This window comes from Phalaenopsis equestris, unplaced genomic scaffold, assembly GCF_001263595.1.
Source record: "Phalaenopsis equestris unplaced genomic scaffold, ASM126359v1 Scaffold000167, whole genome shotgun sequence".
NCBI lineage: Eukaryota > Viridiplantae > Streptophyta > Magnoliopsida > Asparagales > Orchidaceae > Phalaenopsis > Phalaenopsis equestris.
The window spans coordinates 441,743-464,553 of NW_018164609.1; the positions used below are offsets into that span (position 1 = coordinate 441,743).

The window sequence follows — 22,811 nt, forward strand, 5'->3', positions numbered from 1 at the left end:
TATATATATATATATATATGTATATATATATATATATTAGTTTAGGTACGACTTATAAAGATGTAGATTGGAGTAGATATGAATTTTTGTATATAAATGAAGGCTAAAATTTTTCTTCAAAAATTGTAAGATATGCAAATCATATATTCATTATAAGACTTCATATCATGAGAAATAATATTATAATTTTTTGCAAGATTTTTAGGTAGATACCACGCAATTCTTATGTTTTTTCATATCTAACACTTACGCTTTCATGTTTGCATACATACCAAAAATATCACTTTTACAAACTTTTAAAAATAAAATACACATTTGACGCATAAATTTGGGATATCAAAGTATTACAAATATAACTATCAGACTTAGGAGTTATATATATATATAAATACAAGAGAATTACTTGGTATTTATGTAAATTAATTTCCCTTGAAATTAATAGTTGAAATAACTCTTATTTTATTTTTTTTCTTAGAATTTTCCTTTAATTTGCACAAAAAACAACATTTACTTAAAAATGTAAAAATAAAAATAAAGATAAAATAAAATAAAATAAATGGATGATTTTCAGTCCTAAGATATGTTGATGATATCAAAGCTGAAAATTCATATTGATGAAAAGGCATGATATATATATAACAAAATATTTTTTTTATGCAATGAAAAATTTTTATCATAATTATAACAAATTAATGAAGTGATGGCCAATATCTTTAGTAATAGAATTTTCTGCAAATTATAATTTATTTAAAATGCAATTTTATAATTTGAAGTAAGAAAATGAGCCTTCATGCGAAATTAATATTTGTCTACTGGTAATTATAAAAAAAAAATATATTATATTGATCGATCATGTATGAAAAAAACATATATCCATCACCTGCGGATGAGGCTCTCTAGGTTGAAGCAGAAACCGGGAAACATATCTCCGGCGGTTAGAGGAGGAGGAGGGGGGGGGGGGAGGAGGAGGAGGAGGAGAGAGAGAGAGAGAGAGGGAGGGAAGGAGTGAGAAGATGAGGAAGAGGAATTCATATTTTATAATAGTTGTGTATTTAATAATATTACCTGAATAGTTTCAATCAAGCTAGCCCTTCAATTTTTTTTAAATTATTATTTTACCTGAATTATGTCATATCTAAATTTTCATTTTTGCATAAGTAACATTTTGGTGCTTTTAATTTATGCATGAAAAGATGTGCTTCACTTATAAGTGATAGTAAGTATTTATGTGGTATGCATGTAAAAATGAATGTCTAGGTGAGAATGGTGTGCTGTGCATGCAAATGCCTTTCAATTTTAATATGTATGTATTTTTAAATAGTAAACGTTCAAATAAAGTTTTATGTTAATATCACATTGATCTTTGGTTTCTTTTAACAACGAACATTGAAATGGCAAAAATATACAATTGAAATAAAAGCCATGATTTACTAATAATGAGGCTATATATATATATATATATATATATATATATCCCAATTAAAGGATATTGAAGAATTTACAAATATAACACTCAAATTATTAAAATTACATATCTTTTTTGCTAAACTTCAATGTTTACATACCTAATGTCTGAAACATTCAAATAAAACACCCTTGGTTAAAACCCCTAATCTCACAACTCGCCTAACCTGTCTTCCTTAGAAGCGAATATTGCATGCATTGGGCATATATGTGGACCATGATATTTGGGTGATATTGTGGTAGTATTCAATGTCAATATCACCGTAATATCATCACAATAGCACGTCATTTTCACATAATTCGCATACACAATTGGCTTCTTGACGATGAGGGGGACTCTGGTGCATGTCTTGGCTACAGGAAACACTGACGTCCATAAGAGCTTCAAGGACAGATCCAACTCTCTCTAATTTATTATTGTACGCAACAAGTTTATATCATGAATGTGATTCGATGTCATTTTAATATTGTGTAGGTAACTTGAGAGATTGGGCTACTTGAACTAGTAGATAAGTTGCCACGACGGAGAAGACTTACATTAACGTTCATTGTCGGTCAAATTCTCATAATAAGATCAGCTTTAGAGTTCGTTGGATGAATTCATTAGCTAGGCTTTTATATTTGAGTGGGAAGCAAATATTGAGGGGACTTATAGATTATGGGATTTCTGGATGGTTTCTTAGTTAAAGTAGTTCCAAGCTACTTTTGAGGTTGACTAAGTGAGAGCTACTTATAGGTTTAACAACTTTGAAAGTCTTGTTTAATATAAAAATTTGATTAGTGCTATTTATGGCTCATATACTATAAATGGGATAGACGCTGGAGCGGAGCGGAGCCCACGAGCGGAGTGGAGCGGAGTGGAGCGGAAGGGGACCGGAGGGATCTGTCCAATCGGGGAGTTTCATTATGTGGGTTGGGGGTGCAGGGGCAGCACCCCCAAAGTTTAGTACAAAAGTAATTTAAGTAATTACATACTGTACTATAGGGTTATATATATGTCATGTCTGTAACCCTAGGTGAGCTGAATATTGTATTTTGTATTCTTTTCCGAATATTGAAAAGGAAGCTGCTGCTCTGCTCCCGAGGATGTGGGCATCTTTGTCGAACCTCGTTAAATATTTGTGTGTTCTTCTGGATTTGTGTCGATTACTGTTTTTCTTCTCCCAAAATTCTCAACAAGTGGTATCAGAGTGAGGTTCGAGAGCAGAGAAGAAAAATTTGGGCGACGCAGAAATAAAGAAGATTTTGGCAGAGGAGATTGGCGGCTAGCGAAGGATTTCGACAAGGTTCGCGGAAGTTTGGATTTTGGAGTAGAGCAAGTTTGAAGACGAAGAGGGCATCGAAGGCTTTTCCGCAAAGACTTCAAGTGCGACACCAGGCGAACGCGGACAATAGAAGTTTGGCAATCCTTTGGAGGAGTCGGCGTAGGAAGGCGTCAGCAAGATCGGTAGAGGCGCAGAAAGGCATCAGCGAGACCGATAGAGGAATCGCGGCTTCGGCTTCGGCGGTTCGGACGGGCTTCGATTCGACGAGAGGTTTCAGCGCCAGGCGAAGTCACTACAGGCAAAAAAGGAAGGTTCGACGTCAGTCTGGAGCGGAGGCAAAAATTGGAAGCTCTGATTTCATTCCTTTGCTAGAGGCGGAAGAAAATTGGAAGGAAATCAAGTTTTGATTTTTTTTTTTGCGGAGAAGAAAATTGGAAGAGAAATCAAGTTTTGATTTTATTCTTTTGCGGGAGACGGAGAAGAAAATTGGAAGGAAATAAGTTCTGATTTTATTCCTTTGCTGTAGAGAAGAAATTTGGAAAAGATATCTCTTCCAAATTTCTCTAGTGGCAATAAAAAAAATTTCCTCATATTAACCAGGAAAATCTTGTTGCATGCGAAGATTTTATAGGACGCAAAAAAGGCAAGGAAAGTGAAATTGATGCTACACTCGGGAAAGAAAAGACTTCTTTATGAAAGAAAAGCAGAAACGAAGCTTTTCTGAGAAGGAAAGCGGAGCTTTTCTGAAAGGAAAAATAAACGTTTCTGGAAAGCGGAGGTAGAGTTTTTCTTAGAAGTTTAATTAAGGAAAAATTTTTTTTCTGGGAAGTTAAATTAAGGAACAATTTTTTTTCTGGGAAACTTAATTAAAGGAATCTTAATTGAGAGATTATTTAAAAAGATTTGTGGCTCAACCCATATTAGTGCATAAAAAATACCATGATACGTTGCTAGAGAAGCATGGTGACCCAACCCACGGTGATGCAGTTGTAAGGGTATATGCATTTCTCCTAAAGGGGTTGGATATTTGCAAAGGTGGAGATTTAATAGATATGTCTCATAATACCAGAATTTGGAGTCTCTTGGAATGAAGAGATGTCTCTTGGAATTGAAGAGTTGTGTCTCTTGGAATTTAGTGGGTTGAGGGGATTAGCGAGGGCACAGCGGAAGCGTGATGACTCAACCCACATTGGTGCATAAGAAACTCTATGATATATTTCTCCTAAGGGGCTGGATATTTGTCAAGTCAAAAAGTGGAGATTTGTTGGGTATATGCATTTCTCCTATAAAGTCTAGATATTCTCCAAGGTGGAGATTTGTTAGGTATGACTCATATACCATAAATGGGATAGATGTTGGAGCGAAGCGGAGCCCACTAGTGGAGTGGAGCAGGAGGATCTCTCTAATCGGGGGAGTTTCATTATGTTGGTTGAGGGTGCAGGGGCAACACCCTCGCAGTTTGGTACAGAGGTAATTTAAGTAATTACATATTGTACTATATGGTTATATATATGTCATGTCTGTAACCCTATATGAGCTGAATCTTGTATTCTGTATTCTTTTCTGAATATTGAAAATGAAGTCGTCACTCTGCTCCCAATGATCTAGGCATCTTTGCCGAACCTCGTTTAATCTCTGTGTGTTCTTCTGGATTTGTGACTATTACTGTTTTTCTTCGCCTAAATTTCTCAACAATTAACAATACTTAAGTGAATGTGGTCACATATAATTGGTTTCCCAAGTTTATTGTCCCTTTAACATAATAAAATAAAAAATAATATAAGAACCCAACATAGCCTATGTGCCCCATTATCACGATCAACATGCTTGATTCAAGCCATCAATTCAAAAGAGTGGTTGAATAATTACACTGCTTATTCACAATCATTATAAGTTCAACCCCTATGTTTTTTTTTTTTTTGTCATCCTTACTTTGAGATTAGTTTGGCTCATCTTTAAATGGTTTCATTTGTTTTAATGATGGAAAAATTTGTTGAGATATATATATCTAGCATATATATATATCAAAGTTTAAGTTCATTGTAAATTTAAGAAGAAAGTTGCCAGGAGCTTTTTTGATGGTAGAAGACTCCTAAATTATAGCGAGTATCCCTTTGTCTAGGAAGGTGATGATGAATATGATAAATGAGGATGAATTTGTTTTTAAAATTTTTTATGGATCAAAGAGTCATGCAAATGAAATGTAAATTTGTGAAAGGCACGAACATTGATGCTTGCAATTATTAATAATTCTCCTTACTAAAAGTTAATAATGATGAACAAAACACTCATAATATTTCTCCTTGTTGTCAAGTGGAGAGATCTTTAAATTATCACAACCTCAACACTCAATCTAAGAGAGCCTTATTTTAAATCTAATATTGATCTTCACCAAAATTAGGATGACAAAGAGCTTTAAAGTTAGATCAACTTTGAGCATAGTCCAATATAAATTAGCATGGATCATACTCATGTAGAAATAAATCTAAGAGTCTCAAAATTCTACTGACATGTTTTTTTTATCAAAGTTTACTTTAAGAAAAAGCATATCTAAACAAATAAAAAAGTGAAATTTTCATCCATACCACAAAATGCTTATTTATTTATATCTCTAACACCTAAAGTTTGATATTTAAGCATTTAGGAGTTAAGAACCTAGGAATGAAAAAAAGTATATTTCACATTTAAAATTTAATAATAGTGATATTTCTTAAGTGGTTTCAAAGATTTTAGTGTATATATGTCCAAATGAAAATATTTTTGAATTCACATTCAACACACAATCCCTATCTTTTCATGCATCCTCTTCTTAATTGCAACTAATCTAAACTTCAAAGATTCCTATACCCATAACTATGAGAAGGTGTCTGAGAGAAAAAATCCATGAAGAAAAACTATGCAATAGAGAAGAAACATCATATAGTTTAATACTTTTAGGAGATAGGCACTCATATAAAATCTTCATGTACATTGCCATCTCTCATATTTTTAAATATTTTCATATAAAACCCATATCTTTTACATAAGATGTGGTCCATTATTTAAGTTATTTTTAATTTTATATATTTTTTTATTAATATATACAAATTATTGAAGGAAAAGTAGGACAATAATGATATAGGGTCACTTCAAATTATTGAATGTAAAGTAACCAAATTTGCATCAAGGTATTTTAATCTCATTGTTTTAAGATAACTATAGCCAAATTTCAATTAAAATATTATGGCTCAAATTTCTTCTTAAATGAAAAAAATTTAAGTGATGATATCTTAAATAAAATATGATTATGATGTATTTATAAATGATTAATTTTGTTTTTAAAGTAATATAATTCATTAAGTTATTATTTTTTGTGCATTTTACTAGTCACAAAAAAAAAATTCATCTTGATCAAATTTTTATTATATTATCTACATCCCATTTTAACAAGATTTTTCTTTTCTAATTTTTTTTTCCATTCCAAAAAAACAAAGATTAACAAGAGTTTAACTAGGAAGGAATTTAAAATTATTGAACTTTGTATTCAGAGTGATTCATTGCATGAGCAAAATGAAATTGGAAGGGGGCATCTTGACCTAATTTTGAACAAAATGCAAATAAAATTTTGATTCCTAGTATTTCTAGCATATCTATCAAAGTTTAAGTTCATTATAAATTTAAGAAGAAAGTTGTCAGGAGCTTTTTTTTATGGTAGATAACTCCTAAACTATAATGAGTATCGCTTTGTCTAGGAAGGTGATGATGAACTGAAGTTGTTTTTAAAATTATTGGTGGATCAAAGAGGCATACAAAAGAAATGTAAATTTGTTAAAGGCGCCAACATTGATGCCTACAATTATTAATAATTCTCCTTACTAAAAGTTACTAATGATGAACAAAACACTCCTAATATTTCTCCTTGTCGTCAAGTGAAAAGACTTCAAAACTCAATCTAAGAGAGCATTATTTTAAGCCAATATTGATGTTCATCAAAATTTGGCTGATGATGAGCTTTAAATTTGTTAGATAAACTTTGAGCTTAGAGCAATATAAATTAGCATGGATCATACTCATGTAAAAATAAATCTAAGAGTCTCAAAATTCTGCCGATATAATTTTTATCATAATTTATGAAAAACATATCTAAACAATTAAAAGGTTAAAATTTGCATCCATACCACAAAATGCTTATTTATTTATATCACTAACACCTAAGGTTTGATATTTAAGCATTTAGGAGATAAAAACCTATGCATGAAAAAAGTATACTTCACATTTAAAATTTTAATAATAGCGATATTTATGAAGTGGCTTCAAAGATTTGAGTGTATATATGTTCAAATGAATTTTTATTTTTTGAATTCACATTCGGCAACTAATCCCTATCTTTTCATGCGTCCTCTTCTTAATTGGACTAATCTAAAACTTCAAAGATTCCTATAGCCATAATTATGAGAAGGTATATATTTTCATTTAACACCCATATCTTTTTATATATGATGTGGCCCATTATTTAAGTTGTTTTTAATTTTATATATATTTTTTATTAATTTATCCAAATTATTGAAGGAAAAGTAGGATAATGATGATATACGGTCACTTCAATTTATTGAAACTAAAGTAACCAAATTTGTGTCAATGCATTTTAATCTCATTGGTCTAAGATAACTATGCCCAAATTTCAATTAAAATATTATGGCTCAAAATTTTTATTAAATGAAAAAAATTTAAGTGATGATATCTTAAATAAAATTTGATTATGATGTATTTATAAATAATTTATTTTGTTTTTAGATGAGTATAATTCATTAAGTTATTATTATTCATGCATTTTGCTAATCACAAAAAATAAAAAGAAATCATCTTGATCAAATTTTTATCCTAACATCCACATCCCATTTTAACTTTTGTTTTCTAAATTTTTTTCGCATTCCAAAAGACATAGATCAACAAAGGTTTAGCTAAGAAGGATTTTAAAATTTTGTATTCAGAGTGATTCATTGCATGAGCAAAATGAAATTGGAAGGGGGCATCTTGACCTAATTTTGAACAAAATGCAAGTAAAGTTTTGATACCTAGTATTTATGATATATTTAAATGTCACTAAATTATTTGATTTTAATTTATAGATAACTTTCAAACAATAAGGACATTTATTATAAAATTACTAGAAAATAAAAAAAAAATATTAAATGTATGTAATCATTAAAAAATTAATACATGCAAAAAAAAGGGAAGCCTTAGACTTAGCATTTAATCATATAGAGCCATAATGAGCAGTACATGATTTAGCCAAATAGAACTATAGGAGTTAAATAATAATAAGAATATCTGTAAATAATAGTTTTGATAGATTAAATTTTGCCCCCATTTGACACAATTTTCTATTGCAAATCAGTCCTCCAAGTATGAAGCTTGTCAATAAGATATTATGACAATCAACATCATTCAGTTAATATTACTCTTAAAATATAGGTATTAGAAATGAAATACATAAAAATTGTGTGGCATTTCTGTAAATCTTCTCCCCAAGAACTGTTGCAGGTAAGCTTCTGCCTAACTTCCAACAGCGATCTAATCCAAACTATTAGCGCTAAACACCGCTTGTGAATTCGACTGCTGGAGATAGATAGAGCAAGACGAAATATGTCGAGGCCAGAGCGAAGCGATGTCCATCTCCCGCCGGAGGAGGCGAAGAGAGTGGAGGAAGAGACGCGGCGATACTTTGAGAAGATGATCCCCAAACGCCGCCCCAAGCCTGCACGCAGTGATCCCGACGGCCTTGACGGCGATCTTGGGCAGTTCGGAGGGGATTCGATTCCTGCCGAGCTCCGGAAACTCCAAGAACTCAACGCCGGGGAACAGGTGAGTCGCTTCGCCATCCCGTGATTGATTAGGGTTCTTCTATTTGTTAAAGCGACAGTGATTGATTATTTAATTGGAGTTTTGTGAGAGGGCATTTGTGTGACTGAGGGCAACGCCCTTGTCGTTTTCTTATTTTGGTGCCTTTTGACTGACGAAACTTGGGCTCGCAGAAGCTGGTGTGTGAAGGCGACGGGGCTGTGGAGGAGTATGTGGAGACGGAGTATTACACAGGGCTCCACTGCATCGACAAGCAGCATCACACGGTAGGCCACTGAAATCATTGATGCAAATTTTGGGGTTAATTAACCTTTACAGCTATTTCGCTACAAGTAAGGTTTAACTTAGATTGGATCTATCAGTAAATATGGTGGGATTAAAATTTGAAGACTTTTCGACTTGATAACTTTTAAACCTTGCTTTAGATATTTTTGGAGAGGGAAAGAATCCTTACATTTATTAAATCTTGTTAATAAAGACTGATATTGACCCAATTTAAACGATCCCCTATATAAGTGAATGGTTATTGGGTGACAATAGTCAATTGATGTCAGTCAAGCAATAATCGTCTGCAGGTAACTGTTAAATGATATCAATCAAAGTATGGCAAGGCAACTGTGATTTGAAATAAATATCTGGAAGTTTATCACAGTTTAGCAATTGTCATGCCCAACAATTTTAACATTTTAATCATGTCAAATTCAAATAATTCTGAATTTATAGAAGTTACTAAATCATAATCAAGTTAAATTCTACTTATAGCTCAAACAGCTTTTTCTGGTGATAATAAATCTTACTAATCCTCCAGTCTCTTTGTGTTTTAACTGCGGTGAAATCATAATGGATTTATTAGATAGTAAAGAAGGATCTTAAGTACCAAGTTCAGTTTCAAGGAATTTTTTCTTAAAAGTTGTGATATGCAAGTAAATAAGAAATACACCTTCTCATGCAAGGTAAGGTGTCATATATATACAAATTGAAGTTTAGGTGTTAGATATGCAAGTAGATAAAAATTAAGTGGTATGTATGTGAATCTTCTTAATTTGTGATATGCAGGCAAGCTGCTTTAGGATTGACTATTACATCCAAATCCATAAAGCAAGCTGTTCTTAGATTAATCTTTTTTAGTGGATGCCATCTAATTTAATTGATAAAAATCTATAAATGTTATTGTCAAGGACTTAAATTTGAATTATGCTTATATCAAATTTGTGTGTTTGCCCAATGTTCAAATCATTAGAAGGAGGGAACGTTTTAGATATTTTGGGTCTATTGTTCAAAGTGACGGTGATATAGATGGGGATGTTATTAGTAGAATTTAAGTTGGATGTATGATGTGGAGGAATGCATTGTGCCTATTGTGTGATAGAAAAGTACCGCTTAAACTTAAAGGAAAATTTTAAAAGATGGTATTGAAAACTGCAATACTTTATGGCACTGAATGTTGACCTATAAAAGAGAAGCATAAAACTAAATTAAGTGTTGCTGAGATGAGAATGCTTAGGTGGATGAGTGGCTTTACACTTAGAGAAAATGAGAAATGAATATATCCGTGAAAGGATTGGAGTAAGTCTAGTGGCAGAAAAAATTATAGAGCGTCGTCTTGGACGTTTTGGACCACATTAAATGTAGACTATCTGATGATTTGATTTGAAGAGTAGATGTTTTGGATTCGACCTGTGTTAAGAAATGTAGAAGTAGACCAAAAAAGACTTGGGCAAGTTGTATAAAAATGATCTTAACTTATTAGAATTAAATGAAAATCTGGCACTCAATAGGACACAGTGGAGAAAAAGGGTTCATGTAGCCGATCCCACTGTGTGGGATAAAGATTTGTTGTTGTTGTTATTGTTGCATTTACCATTTCCGAAATAAAGCTTTATATTTTCAGGTCAGTTCAAGATGGAGAAGATTTTCAGTTTTAGTCATTAAATTTGGTTTGAAATTAGTGTCATGGTTCATTTAGGGCTACTATTTCACAGCTTTGATTTTAAAAAATTTATCATATTTCTAGTTAGTTACAATTTTCTTGCTTCTTTTTAAAAATTTTCTAGCAAGATATGCTTTTTATGACTATATGTGTAGAGTATGGTAACAATAAGAAAATTGATGTCCAATTTTTCCATTTTTCTGGAAGAAAAACTCTCTAATGCTAGATAATTTTCAGAAAATCCTATTCTCTCTATAACAATGCTACATCCTTTTTTAGAATAACTACAATCTCTTCAAATGCTTTATCTCATAGCAAATTAAATGGCTAACATATCCCAATCAAATTTGAATCAAAATAGCTTGATCTCAATTTTGTCTATTCAAAATATGCAATGTTTATGTCCTCTGTAACTCATAATTTTAGCGGATATAGAACCCATGCTCAATATTTTTGATACTCCAATATTCTATATTACTCTAGATTACTTTATTGTACATATCATGTTGTTCATCAAGTTTCACTAAAAAAAGGTAGCAATTTACATATACCAAGCACATATGTCTTGTTTAGAACGTTTAAAACTCTAGCACGGTAGCTTAAGTATTGAAAATTGATTGGTTTATGGTAAGCTATGTCATATAAATTTTTTTATGTTTATAATTTCTTGCAGGAATAGCGTTTTTTATTGTTTCTAAAATCACAAACAAATGATTAACTTGCCTAAAATATACAATGGCGAAACCATAATTCGGAGAGAGAAGTGGCAAAAGCAAAATCACGCACAAAAAAAAAAGAAAGTTTAACTTGCTTCACTAACATAAATAGAAGAACTTTGTAAATAAGAATAATCTGCATATTCAAAAAATTTGTCTTGTAATCTAGCTACTATGTTAGGCCTCTTAAGTTGTGCTTAGCATATTCTTATTGCATTAAAATTATCAACCATTCACTTCAAAATTTATGGCAATTTCATTCTAACTATATGTTGTCAATTAACTTGCAATAAAACCATCTTTTATATTAATTCACAATTTTGTTTTGATAATCTTCATTGTTGAAAATGCATGATTAATTGTTTTAGCCGAAATAGGTAAAGTTAAGACCGATAAAATCGATCAATCAAAGGGTTTATGATCATTTTTTTCCTTTGTTAATATTTGACATAGGTTGGAAATTGTGCATAGATTTAAAAGAAAATTGATTTTGTTTATCTTTAATTTTAATTTTAATTTGTAAGGATAATTTTTTTGCGATCCATGGAGCATTTAAGCTAAAACCTTTTTGCAATGTAATATCAACAATGTTGAATGATTTAAATGCATTCTATGAATCCAATCCAATGATGAATTAAAAATCAATATTTCTACAACATATTTGTTAAATTTGCTATTTTTTTGTAATTATATCTCTAAAATAGTTGTGAAAATATTAATTTTATGATATTTTTTCACTATAATAGTATCTTTTCTATAATGAGGGTACCTTCAATCCAATATAGAGCATTCATATTTGAAATATGTGCCTTTCATTTTTCACCAAAAAAATGCATTGTTTATAGCAAATGTCTCATTCTCTCTCTCCGTCTCTCTCTCGTGCTTATTTTATGAAAATTTCTGGTGATTGACATCAGATATGTTTAATGCATTATTTAATGTTAAGAGATATCTGGTATTTGATCCTTTATCTGAAAGGAAGGTTGGAAGGTTCAACAATAGCAGTCTTTTTTTTTCCCCTCCTTATATTGATTGAGCTAGAAACAGTGTTTAACATAGCGTATAATTGAACTGTGTAAAATAGAGAAAGATTATTGCATACATAAACAACATGCAGAGATACATGCAATGTCCGATCTTGATCGTAGATCACAGTGATCTACGGTCAGGATGCAATCAATTTTTTTTTGAAAAAAAAAAAAAATTAAGTGGGGCCCACCGAAATACATCCTGACTGTAGATCACCGTGATCTACCGTCAGGATCAGACGCTGCATGCATCTCTGCATGCCGTGTATGTATGCAATAATTTTTCGTAAACTAGATATGTATAAGGAACATGCCATGCAAAACTTTGCAAGTTGTAGAACACGAAAGGAACTTGAATCTTTTCATTAAAGGGAAAATAAGGGCAGTCAAGACACCATAAAAATCAGTGTTGTCATCACCTTTGTTAGTATTTAGTCTAATATTTGCCTTACTAAGGCGTTTAATGATGTAATTGGCTGAGTTAATGCTTGAGTGGCTTTTATGCTTGCCAAGAATATTATCTAATTTTCTTTTATATTAACCCTTTTTTATGTTTTTGAGACATTTTGGCTCATGGATAGAGCTGTCAAATTGGCTTGTTGTTCACAAATAACTCGTGTTTTTGCTTGTTAAGTAGCTTATGTTTAATTCGTTCACTAAGCAAACGAGCTGAACACAGATATTTTTTTTTTCTTTGTGCTCGATATATAACGAGTCGGACACAAATAAAGATTTGTTCGTTCGTGTTCGACTCGTTTGGCCTCGAAATAAGTAAATTGGCGGCTTCGGCGTAAGACTCTCGGGTTGGAGGCTCGATCCCCCATGGTGCGGGATTCTCGAGTTTTCAGCACACCGGGCGAGCTCCCATGCTTGACGGGAGCTCGATCAAAGGGGTTGATCGGCGGTCTCCAACCATCGATCAATCTTTTTTAATATATATATATATATAATGAGTATGTGTTGTCGGCCATGACTTGTTGGTAAAGCAGCCTCTTTGAAGGTCGTAGGTCCCCTCAGTTCACGGGTTCGAATCCCCCTCTGGCCAGTTTACTGGTATTGTGGGCGGTCCTCGAATAGTTACACATGAGGGTGGTTGGGAGCTCGTATAATAGCCTCCAGTCATTCTTTTTCAAATATATACATATGCACCATGTACTCAGATCAATTGGTCAAACATCTGCTTATCAGTTGTAAATCTCATTTACCATTCAGGTTGAGGGTTCGAATCCCTTCTGACACAGTTGGTCTTGAGAAAAGTGGTACTTGAATTGCTAGACACATTAGGAGTGGTTGGAGGCTTGTATAATAGTCCCTGACCATTCCTTAATATATATATATATATATATATAGAGGGAGAGAGAGAGAGTTATTTTTAAATAATTTAATTGACAAGAAAGCTACAAATATTTATAATCATTTAAAATTAATAATTAAAAATATAATGAATATAGATTAAATTTTATTTAAATGAATATTTTAATATAAATAATAAGATTTAAATATCGCCATACTAATAACTTCCTACGACTGTGTGACCAGGGTTGTCAAAATGGTTCTTTGTTCGTGAATAGCTCGTGTTCGGCTCGATAAGCAAACGAGCTAAACACGTACCATTTTTTTGAGCTCAATATATAAACTAGCCAAACATAAAAAAAAATATTTTTTTTAATGAGCCAAACACGAGCCGAGTCTGGGCTCGCTCAAGCCGGACTCGTTTACACCCCTAATAGTTGTGTGATTAGGGTTGTCAAAACGATTTTTTGTTCGCGAATAGTTCGTGTTCGACTTGTTAAGCAGATTAGCTGAAAACGAACAATTTTTTTGTGTTCGAAATATAAATGAGTCGAACAAGAACGGTGTTATTTTTAACGAGCCGAATGTTGTGGTTTATATAATAATAGAAGGACGATCGGCGAAGAAAGCAAAAAATAGAACGAACGAGAAAATTCATCGAGAAAATTCATACCAAAAAATAGTAACACAGCGGAACACACAGATTTACATAGTTCGACAAATTGCCTATATTTACGGAGTTACAGGTGATTATACTACTTGAGGAATTTACATACTTACAAGAGAAATAAACTTAATTTCTCTTCTGCCACAAGCCACCAAGAAAAAACCAAGGGAGAACAATCTTCTTCTTCTTCTTTCTTCTTCCTTCTGCCGCAAGGAACTATTGCTCGCACTTCTCTTCCTCTGTCTTGAGGAAGCTCGAAGAAGAGCACAAAAAGATCGTGCTAAGTCTGAATGGGAGCCGCTGAGGAAGAGCCTGCCGAAGCTACAGCCTGCTGTGCTACAATCGAGACCAAAAAACTCCACCTGCTGCATTCCGTGAGCCAAACGCAGAAGAAGAAACCTGGAGAGCGGTGCCTTGTGATTCCTCCTCTTGTTCGAACCACACCCAAATCGTCTGCCAGTTCGCGACAGAAATAGAGGCAAAGCATCGCTTCGCTTCGCAGGCGGCTGAGGGAGGAAGGTGGGAATAAAGAGCAGGAACAAGTAATCCTTATTTTTGTTTTTAAACGGGCTCCACACTAACACCGAACACGAGCTGAGCCTGGGCTCGCTTGTGTTTGGCTCATTTACACTTGGATCATACTGGATCTTGACTTGATAGAGTTATGAATGCTTGTCAATTGTCACCTACAATGTACTTTTTCATGCTTTGTCTTCCCCTTCGTTAGTCTCCCCTTATTTAATTTCCTTGTGACCTTTTGTTTTGTCTACTTATTATTTTCAACTGTTTACTCTGCTACCTCCTGAACTTTTCCACTTATTCATTACCCACCTGTGTATGTGGAGGAAGAATATGCTAACACAAAGGTGTTACAATCGCTAACTTATAACTAATAATGTGCCGAATGGAGTTTAAGATAAAATGAAGCATAGTTTAATCATAGTGCCACCACTCAAAAAAGTTCTTCATCCCGAGATTATGAAAAGCATTTTCCTCCCCCACCATCATTAAAATCCTTAACGAGCCCCTGGATTTATACGTTTTTTTGGGAATATTACATACACAGGACTAGAACTTCATTGTGAACGAATACTTTTTACGAAGCTCCTATTAGACTCCAATGGATCGGTGATGACTAGGAAATACTCATCGTCATCAATAGGCCTTACTGTGTCAAATCCAATGCCAGCTCCAGCTCTTAGATTTATTATGTTTATTATTCCAAAGATTTTCAAGGTTATTTGATTCGTTTTAGACCAAAAATATAGTATTAAACCATGTTTAGCAAGATTACGAACACAAGGCAAATACCAATAAAAAAGAAGTACATACATAATCAAGTGTTTCCTCATCCTCCTAATCTGATGGGCATTTTTCACTTCAGACTGGATCTGGCTTCATAAAGACGGAAGAACAGAGAAGCAGCAATCTGAACCTGAAACCGGTCTCTGCATACAGCTCTCCCTCATCTCGCAAGTGTAATCCTGCTACCAACGATTGGATGCCTGCTGCTGAAACAGTGCGTGACATAATTGACAATATTCTAACAGAAATATTTAAGCACAGCCAAGTTCCTTTTTTTTCCATGATTATAAGCATTCTGTTTTCATTTCAGGTGATTCCAATTTCTCACAAGCCTAACAGGAGTGACAGTTAGTCAATCGATCTCCATTTTGGGCAATGTGCTGCTCCAACTCATTTTATTCAAATGGCAAACTCTCCTCACAGTTTAAGCTAAGTAAATGATCTTATTATTTATATATAGGCTGCGTGCGCTCTGTTTTCTTCGTATCTCTAGTCGTATGGTTTAATTTAGGGAGCTTGGTACAGGTGGGTGGCTTGAATATTTTATGAGTACATGGATGGCTGCTTGAGAAAAATGTTTTCCTGTTTGGAGAATTGAACCGTTTTGGCAAACTGGCTTTTTAGTGCTTGGAAAATTAATAAGGGACCTCTTAATTAGATTTGTCTTGTTAGGATCATACAAACATGCTTTTATATGTGATTTAGCATTTTTTTTTTTTTAGCATGAAGCATGAATATTAAGGTGATCCTAAAGGTATGAAATAAAGCTGATTTTAATTTGATTGAACTGGTTTTCTGTTATGAGAAGCTCCAAATGATAAGGACACTTAGGGTGGTATGGTGCCGCACCGCCATTGTCTAGCACTTTGTGTTGTTTGACAAAATTGTGTTATGTTTGTTTGTTTTTTTTAAATTATAATGGGGAGTTGCATTTTGCAACCTGAATTGGTAAACCCTAAAGGTATTTGTTAAAAAGTTACGGTTTTACTTTTTGAAAAATAAAATAAATTTGTGATGACCACCGTAATTTTTTTAAGAATAAATTTTTTTTACAGCAACTTCACAATTTTTTTTTTCTTCAAATAGTTGCAATTATCTCACTTTGAATCATCTGATAGTATCTGAAATGAGTGGTCGTCAAGGCGGCGGCATTTGGTTGTTTGGGGTGAGTACTTTTTATAAAAAGAAAGATTGGGGTGGTATAATGTAATAGTTAAAAGTTTAAGTATTAGGTATGTAAATGCAGCCATAAGAATTGGGTGGTATGTATGTAAATGTCCCTTTTTGGGAAAAAAGGGGCCATTTATATTCTTACCTCCCAATTCCTATGTATTTATATGTCTAATAAAATTTTTTATGTCTAATAAATTTCTACATGAACCTACTTCCCAAGTCCATTGAGGGTATGCTGCATTATAGAAGCCACGAAAATGTCGCTGCAGTAGAAGACCCCATGTGTATTTCGAACAGATTTATTTTAAAAGGTCTCCAACATATTTTTGTTTGATTATAATTTTTCTTAAAATTTCTATAATTTATTTTATAAAGAGAATAATCTCTTTATAATCAAATTTACTAAATCATGATGGTCCATAGCTGTGAAATTAATGCAATTTACAGGAGAGAGAGAGAGAGAGAAAGAGAGCTTATAAAATTCTTTTGTTATACAGAAAATATTACACTCTTCGTCCGAATGTCCAAACGACAGCGTGAATCGCACCACGCCATGTACACAGCTGTATGGTGTGATCCACGCCGTTGTCCAAGTGCAATATTTTCTCCTTATTATGAGGTCGGTGGACAACCTATATCGTAAGTCAGAGCCTGATCTAGCAATGGCGAGGACTCAAACCATGAAGATGGAACCATCAAGGCTTTTCATGATGGAAGAGGGGGTTTAGGATACATTAATAATAATAATAATAATAATAATAACATATTCATATGACTCCATACCAAAAGAATCATATGAATATGGTATGGAGGTCAGCAAATCTCCACAGAACCCTGCATCACCAAGTGGAAGAGAAGAACAACCAATTTAGGATAAATCACAACGAAAGCTTCTTCTCTTATTCATTCTTCTTAATATCTATACATACATGAGCAATTCAAATGATAACGTCATGCTAAAAAGTACATTGAAAAAAAATGCAATTGAATAAAATGAAAGGAAGGTCACATATCACAATAATTTATAACAAAACAAATACGTGAAGCGCTGTAATTCTCCTTCATGCATTCCATAAAAATTGAATAATTTTGATGAATACTCTTAATCTTTGATCATTAGTCTTAAAATATTTGATGCATGATTGCATGATCAGGATGATTACACCTTCAATGAAGGCTTCTTCGTATGATCTTTAAATCTTAGCTCCTCATAGGTTCACCTCTAGGAGGTAGAGAGGATTGTTAAAGGAATATATTAAGTAATGTTCAAGAGAAAAAAATATATTATGTGAACATTTCAAATTCCTAACTTTTGAATGAAGTTTAAGTGTGATCTTAAAAGGCCATCTGAAATCCAATTAGGCTAATCTTATACCAAACATGTATATTAACCTGATAAGGAGGAGTTTATTCTTTAGTGTATAAGTTAGTTTGTGATTACTTCAAGTATGGTATTATTATAATTACCTGATCTCTGGGAAAGTTATCTCCATGAACTAGCATGAGGCATGAATTGCTTGTTCTGATAACCTTTTGATCTATTTTTTGGAAACTTTAATTTTTAGTAGCTTTCTAACATTCATTATTTTGTCTACAATTAACACAACTAGAATTCTACTTGTACTGATTAAATTACAATTATTCTTTTGATCTTGTCTGGCTTAAATCATACTGATTTCGTCAAATTTTTTCAATAATGACATCATCATTTCAATTATTATTCTCGTGTTTATTATTTTATATTTAAAGAAGGTTATTGGCATATTCAGTGATTAGTGATAAAAGAATCCTAAGTTCTTTCGACATGATTTACACATATCACTTCATTTGGTGAATACATGCATCAATTTCATGATTACAAAAAAAAGAAAAATATGACATATTATGCACTATTCAAAAGTCCTCTAGCTATGGATCTATTTGGGGCAGCTGTAGCTTATTAAAAGCAAATGTGAAGCTGCTAAAAAATAATCTGATGTTCAAAAAGCTACGGTGACTATTACATTTTTTTTTTTTTCTTTGAAAAAATCAGACCGCAACTAAGAAGCTGCCACCAAACCTAAACCAAGACTGGTGGGAAAACACGATTTCAACGACAGCTTTTAAAAAAGCTGCCAAAACGCAGTTTACCCAAACAAACAAAATTATGGTGCGATGCCACACCGCTACCCCAAATGGACCCTAACATCAATAGTCTTAAGTGAAAAACCGGGATAAACTAAATTATAATTCACCCAAAATATTTTTATGCATAGTTTTAGATATTTAAAAATATTAAAAACTACCATCCCATAAGAATTGTTGCACTGACGCTTATTCCTACTGATAATTCAATAACCACTCATCTTAAGGCCATTATAGGTAAACTAACACATGAATCATGTATTGTTGAATTTGAATCAGCTGAAAATATGGAAATTCATGTAAGCATGTATACTAAATATTTTGAATTTGTATATACATCGAACCACATTCATGAATTTAAATCTACACTTAATAATGAGTTAAAAGTAGAATATAAAACTGAAAATGAGCATATGCTTGTATATGAATACGACTTCCAATCAGGCTGGGTGTATTTTTACCAGTAAAGATGGATCAATCATGGTTAATCTAGTTTATGAGTCAACAAAGCAATTTGAAAATATTTCTTTCGAGAAATTACATGTTGACACTATTCCCATGATGAATGACCAACTTGAAGTTGGGTTTATTTTTATTTTTTTGGTTTCTAGTTATACCAATTCATAGAAAATTTATCTTAAGATTCTTTTTTTTAACCGTTCTTCCATATGGACATATGATAATCATGTATTTTGTTGATTGTAATCCTAATAACATTTTATCTTTAAGAAATTAATTATAGATCATTATTAGGTTTCCATATGATATAATGGTTTTGTAGCATTTTATTACTGGAATCATATCATATCATGTTCATAATTTGCATAATTTACATGATGTGCCTAAAGGGTATTTGCAAAACACAAGCTTTTAATTATGATAATTATAAACTTCATGTTGACATGAACAAGAGTTATAAGGTTCTCAATCATGATAAATTTAAAGTTACAATTCCATAAAGAACAATTAAGAAATTAAACATGGTTAATATAAAAGTTGTTTAAACTCTGCAAAGTATTGCAAATTTAAATTTCTAGAAACATTTGGTATAAATTCAAATTTCTATTGCATAATTTGACTTTATTTCATAAGCCTACTATAAATTCCATGGACTCTTCTCTATTTTCACATCTACCTCGTAAATCGACATCCAATCCTCTAATAAACACTTCTACACAAATTGTTTTTGAAGCTATCCTGAATTATGAGATTGATGGATTCCAAATATATCATTTGCATTGCCATGACGAACTGATTCAGGATAATTTTCCCATATTTACGGTGCCATATAATTTCCCTTCTAGATCCTACAAAGTTTTTATCATCAAATGATCCATTGTTTACAATCCATTAAGATAGAAGTTTACATCTCAATTCACGGGCAAATTTATTTTCTACACTAAACTGTTATGCTATCCAATCCCTTAGCATGAATCAAATAATCAGCCAGAGATCAAACAATGCAGCAATTAAAAACAAGAATTTGAAGAAACTGCATGCCATCCAATTCATCGGGATCCTTGTACATTATTATGACACATGGGTAGAAGCAGATGAAAGACCAGTAAAAGAAATCAGTGCAATATAAACATGTTTAATTACAAAGAGACAGAAATAAAAATCCCGAATGTCAGTATCTTACTGTACAAAGACAGCATAAACCTAGAATTAGAATAAAAACAGCCATAAGCAACAACAAATCATTAAAAAACTAGCAACTTGTATGGACGAATTGAGATCAGAAAACCTGGAGGACGGGGCGCTTTCCCAGTCGCTTGATCTCCCTGTCCATGTTCCCGGTGAGCATGAGGCCGAACATCCTGAAATCACAGATCAGAGACCAGAAAGGGTAGCCGAAGGTTGCCGGTGGGTTACCCTCGACAAAGAAGTGGCTGTACCACGCCATCCCGTAAGCTAGCAGCGGCGCAGCTAAGATCAGAGCCCACCACCCCAACACGGCGGCGCAAAGGAAGCAGAGGAGGGCGGACAGCGTGCCCATGAAGTGCCACCGACGTGTTAACGGCTTTGAGTGCTGGCTCACGTAGAACGCCCAGAACTCCTCCAAATTCCTATAACTCATACCTTTTTTATAGAAATCCGAAGCCGCAATCCCTAATTCGATGACGAAGAGCTCAGAACCCTAGATAAAAAAATAAAATTTCGATTGAAATGGTGAGGAGCAGGTGGGACGAGAGAGTTCGATATAACTCCAGGGCACTGTTTTCGTTCCGCGAGTAAGATCGGATCACTGTGAAGATCAGTCCTTTGGTCCCCCATTGATCAATTATTATTTCACAACTTTAAATGAATTTAATAATGTGTCTGAAATAAAATTTATTTATATCATTTCTCATCAGAAATGTTTTAATATGTAAATACAGAACAAATGGGCTGTGTCTATAAAAATGACCAAATAAGCGTGGTTTATTATTATTATTATTATCATTAGACAGAGCTACATACTAGTTTTTCAATTTAGGCCCATTAGCCCACCTAATCCAGTCAATGGGGATCATGGTCACATTAAAACAATATATCGATTGACATTGTAACAATAACTAGTGGATAGTCTCTCAAGACTCTATAATTGTGTTAATTAAATAGGAATTATTATTCAAACATTCATAATTTGATATTGTGATAAAAAATTCACATTTTTCTCTATAAAAGTGCATGTAGCGTAATGGTGTGCCTGTGATGTACAGATGTTCTCACAACTTATGTAGCTCTCAAATTTAACCTTAGCGCCCTACAGATGTTATTACAACTTACCACCATGAAATATGTGGTCGATTATGATCTACATGGTTCATAACTCATACAGCTCCCAACTTCGGCCTCTACAACCTGCCAACGCTAGTTCAGCTCACCATCACTACCCATGTGAACAAATATGGTCCACGCGACTCACAACTTCTGCAACTCCCAAATCTGGCCCATGTGGCTTACAAATGATACTTAGCTCCCCATCATGACATATGCGAGCAACTATGACCTACGTGGCTCATATCTCATGCAACTCTTGGCTCTGGCCTTTGAGGACTATGAATGCTATTGAAGCTCCCTACTACAATCATCGTGTCCAGCTTACGCTCCTGAAGCAATCATTTACGGCCTACATGACCAACTACCATGACTTTAAACTACAACATCTACGATAAGGTGTCACTATAACCATTGTTTACAATATTCACAGTGAACTGCTGCATTCATAACAATTGATTACGGCCTTCGTGACTTGTTATGACTAATTTTCTTGAAATATTGTTGTACAATACCTTTGTAATTCTATATTTCCTAACTCAAAAGAAGAGTGAGTATGTGTACTCCCATTAGACAGTGAATTGCCTCAACTAAGATAAATTTCTAATTTTTCCCCTTTCTAGAGGTTTCCATGTAAGTAGTCGAGGTATCTTATCACACCACTCTTATTTTATCAGTGTGTAACACTGAAATGTTGATTTATTATTCAACAACTACAGATCATTGACACGCATTAATAATGTATTGTTTATTGGATACCCACAAAAATTATCATTCACATTTATGCATATTGACATTTTATTTTTAATTTTAGAGAAATAATGGTGGACAGTGAACTCCGTGGGATAATAGTTCATTGATGTAGGAAATTACTTCACCTCTCAATGAAAGTTGGGAAGGTGGTGGAAAGATGGTTCTAAAGGTTGTACTTATAATGAGCGTTGTCTAGAAAAATATGATTAAACTAGGGACCTTCCCTATAGTTAGATTAGTCAAAATTGCATACATTTTTTGGTATTTGAAAAACTATATCCTTTATTGTTTGTAGTTATTATAGATTAAATGAGATAATAGAGAGTTAATCTACAACTTATGGTGGAATTTTTTTCACCTTAGAAGGGTGTAGTGTTAGAGCATTTTGAAGTAGCTCAATGAGCCATTTTGGTATGGGTACCCACAGTTGGAGAAAAATGTTAAATAGTTGGGCTTACTTGGAGTAAGCTATGTTGGGTTAAAAGGCCA

General features: G+C 33.2%; 3 protein-coding genes across 4 annotated transcripts in view; 1 reads left to right on the plus strand and 2 right to left on the minus strand.

Annotated features, from left to right (window-relative positions):
- Positions 1-948, minus strand: part of LOC110022124 — a 6,474-nt gene extending 5,526 nt beyond the window's left edge. The window contains exon 1 of one of the 2 annotated variants that reach the window (XM_020720928.1): positions 881-948. In XM_020720928.1, coding sequence (XP_020576587.1) covers positions 881-924 — 44 coding nt within the window. In that variant the 5' untranslated portion in view covers positions 925-948. The remainder of the gene's footprint in view (positions 1-880) is intronic. The other variant, XM_020720929.1, reaches the window with a different exon arrangement.
- A 7,150-nt stretch (positions 949-8,098) lies between these two features.
- LOC110022096 lies at positions 8,099-16,364 on the plus strand. The gene is made up of 4 exons (XM_020720892.1): positions 8,099-8,573; positions 8,744-8,836; positions 15,589-15,723; positions 15,820-16,364. The coding sequence occupies exons 1-4, from the start codon at positions 8,355-8,357 to the stop codon at positions 15,859-15,861; spliced, it is 489 nt and encodes a 162-aa protein (XP_020576551.1). The 5' UTR covers positions 8,099-8,354; the 3' UTR covers positions 15,862-16,364.
- Positions 16,365-19,892: 3,528 nt separating this feature from the next.
- LOC110022106 lies at positions 19,893-21,076 on the minus strand. The gene has a single exon (XM_020720905.1). The coding sequence runs from the start codon at positions 20,884-20,886 to the stop codon at positions 20,545-20,547; it is 342 nt and encodes a 113-aa protein (XP_020576564.1). The 5' UTR covers positions 20,887-21,076; the 3' UTR covers positions 19,893-20,544.
- Positions 21,077-22,811: the final 1,735 nt, after the last annotated feature.

Bases quoted from the DNA above. Each gene is read 5' to 3' on its own strand.
- LOC110022106 (XM_020720905.1), bottom strand. From the start codon at position 20,886: ATGAGTTATAGGAATTTGGAGGAGTTCTGGGCGTTCTACGTGAGCCAG.
- LOC110022096 (XM_020720892.1), top strand. From the start codon at position 8,355: ATGTCGAGGCCAGAGCGAAGCGATGTCCATCTCCCGCCGGAGGAGGCG. The intron at 8,574-8,743 runs GTGAGTCGCTTC...TTGGGCTCGCAG, and splicing joins AACTCAACGCCGGGGAACAG to AAGCTGGTGTGTGAAGGCGA. The intron at 8,837-15,588 runs GTAGGCCACTGA...TTTTCACTTCAG, and splicing joins TCGACAAGCAGCATCACACG to ACTGGATCTGGCTTCATAAA.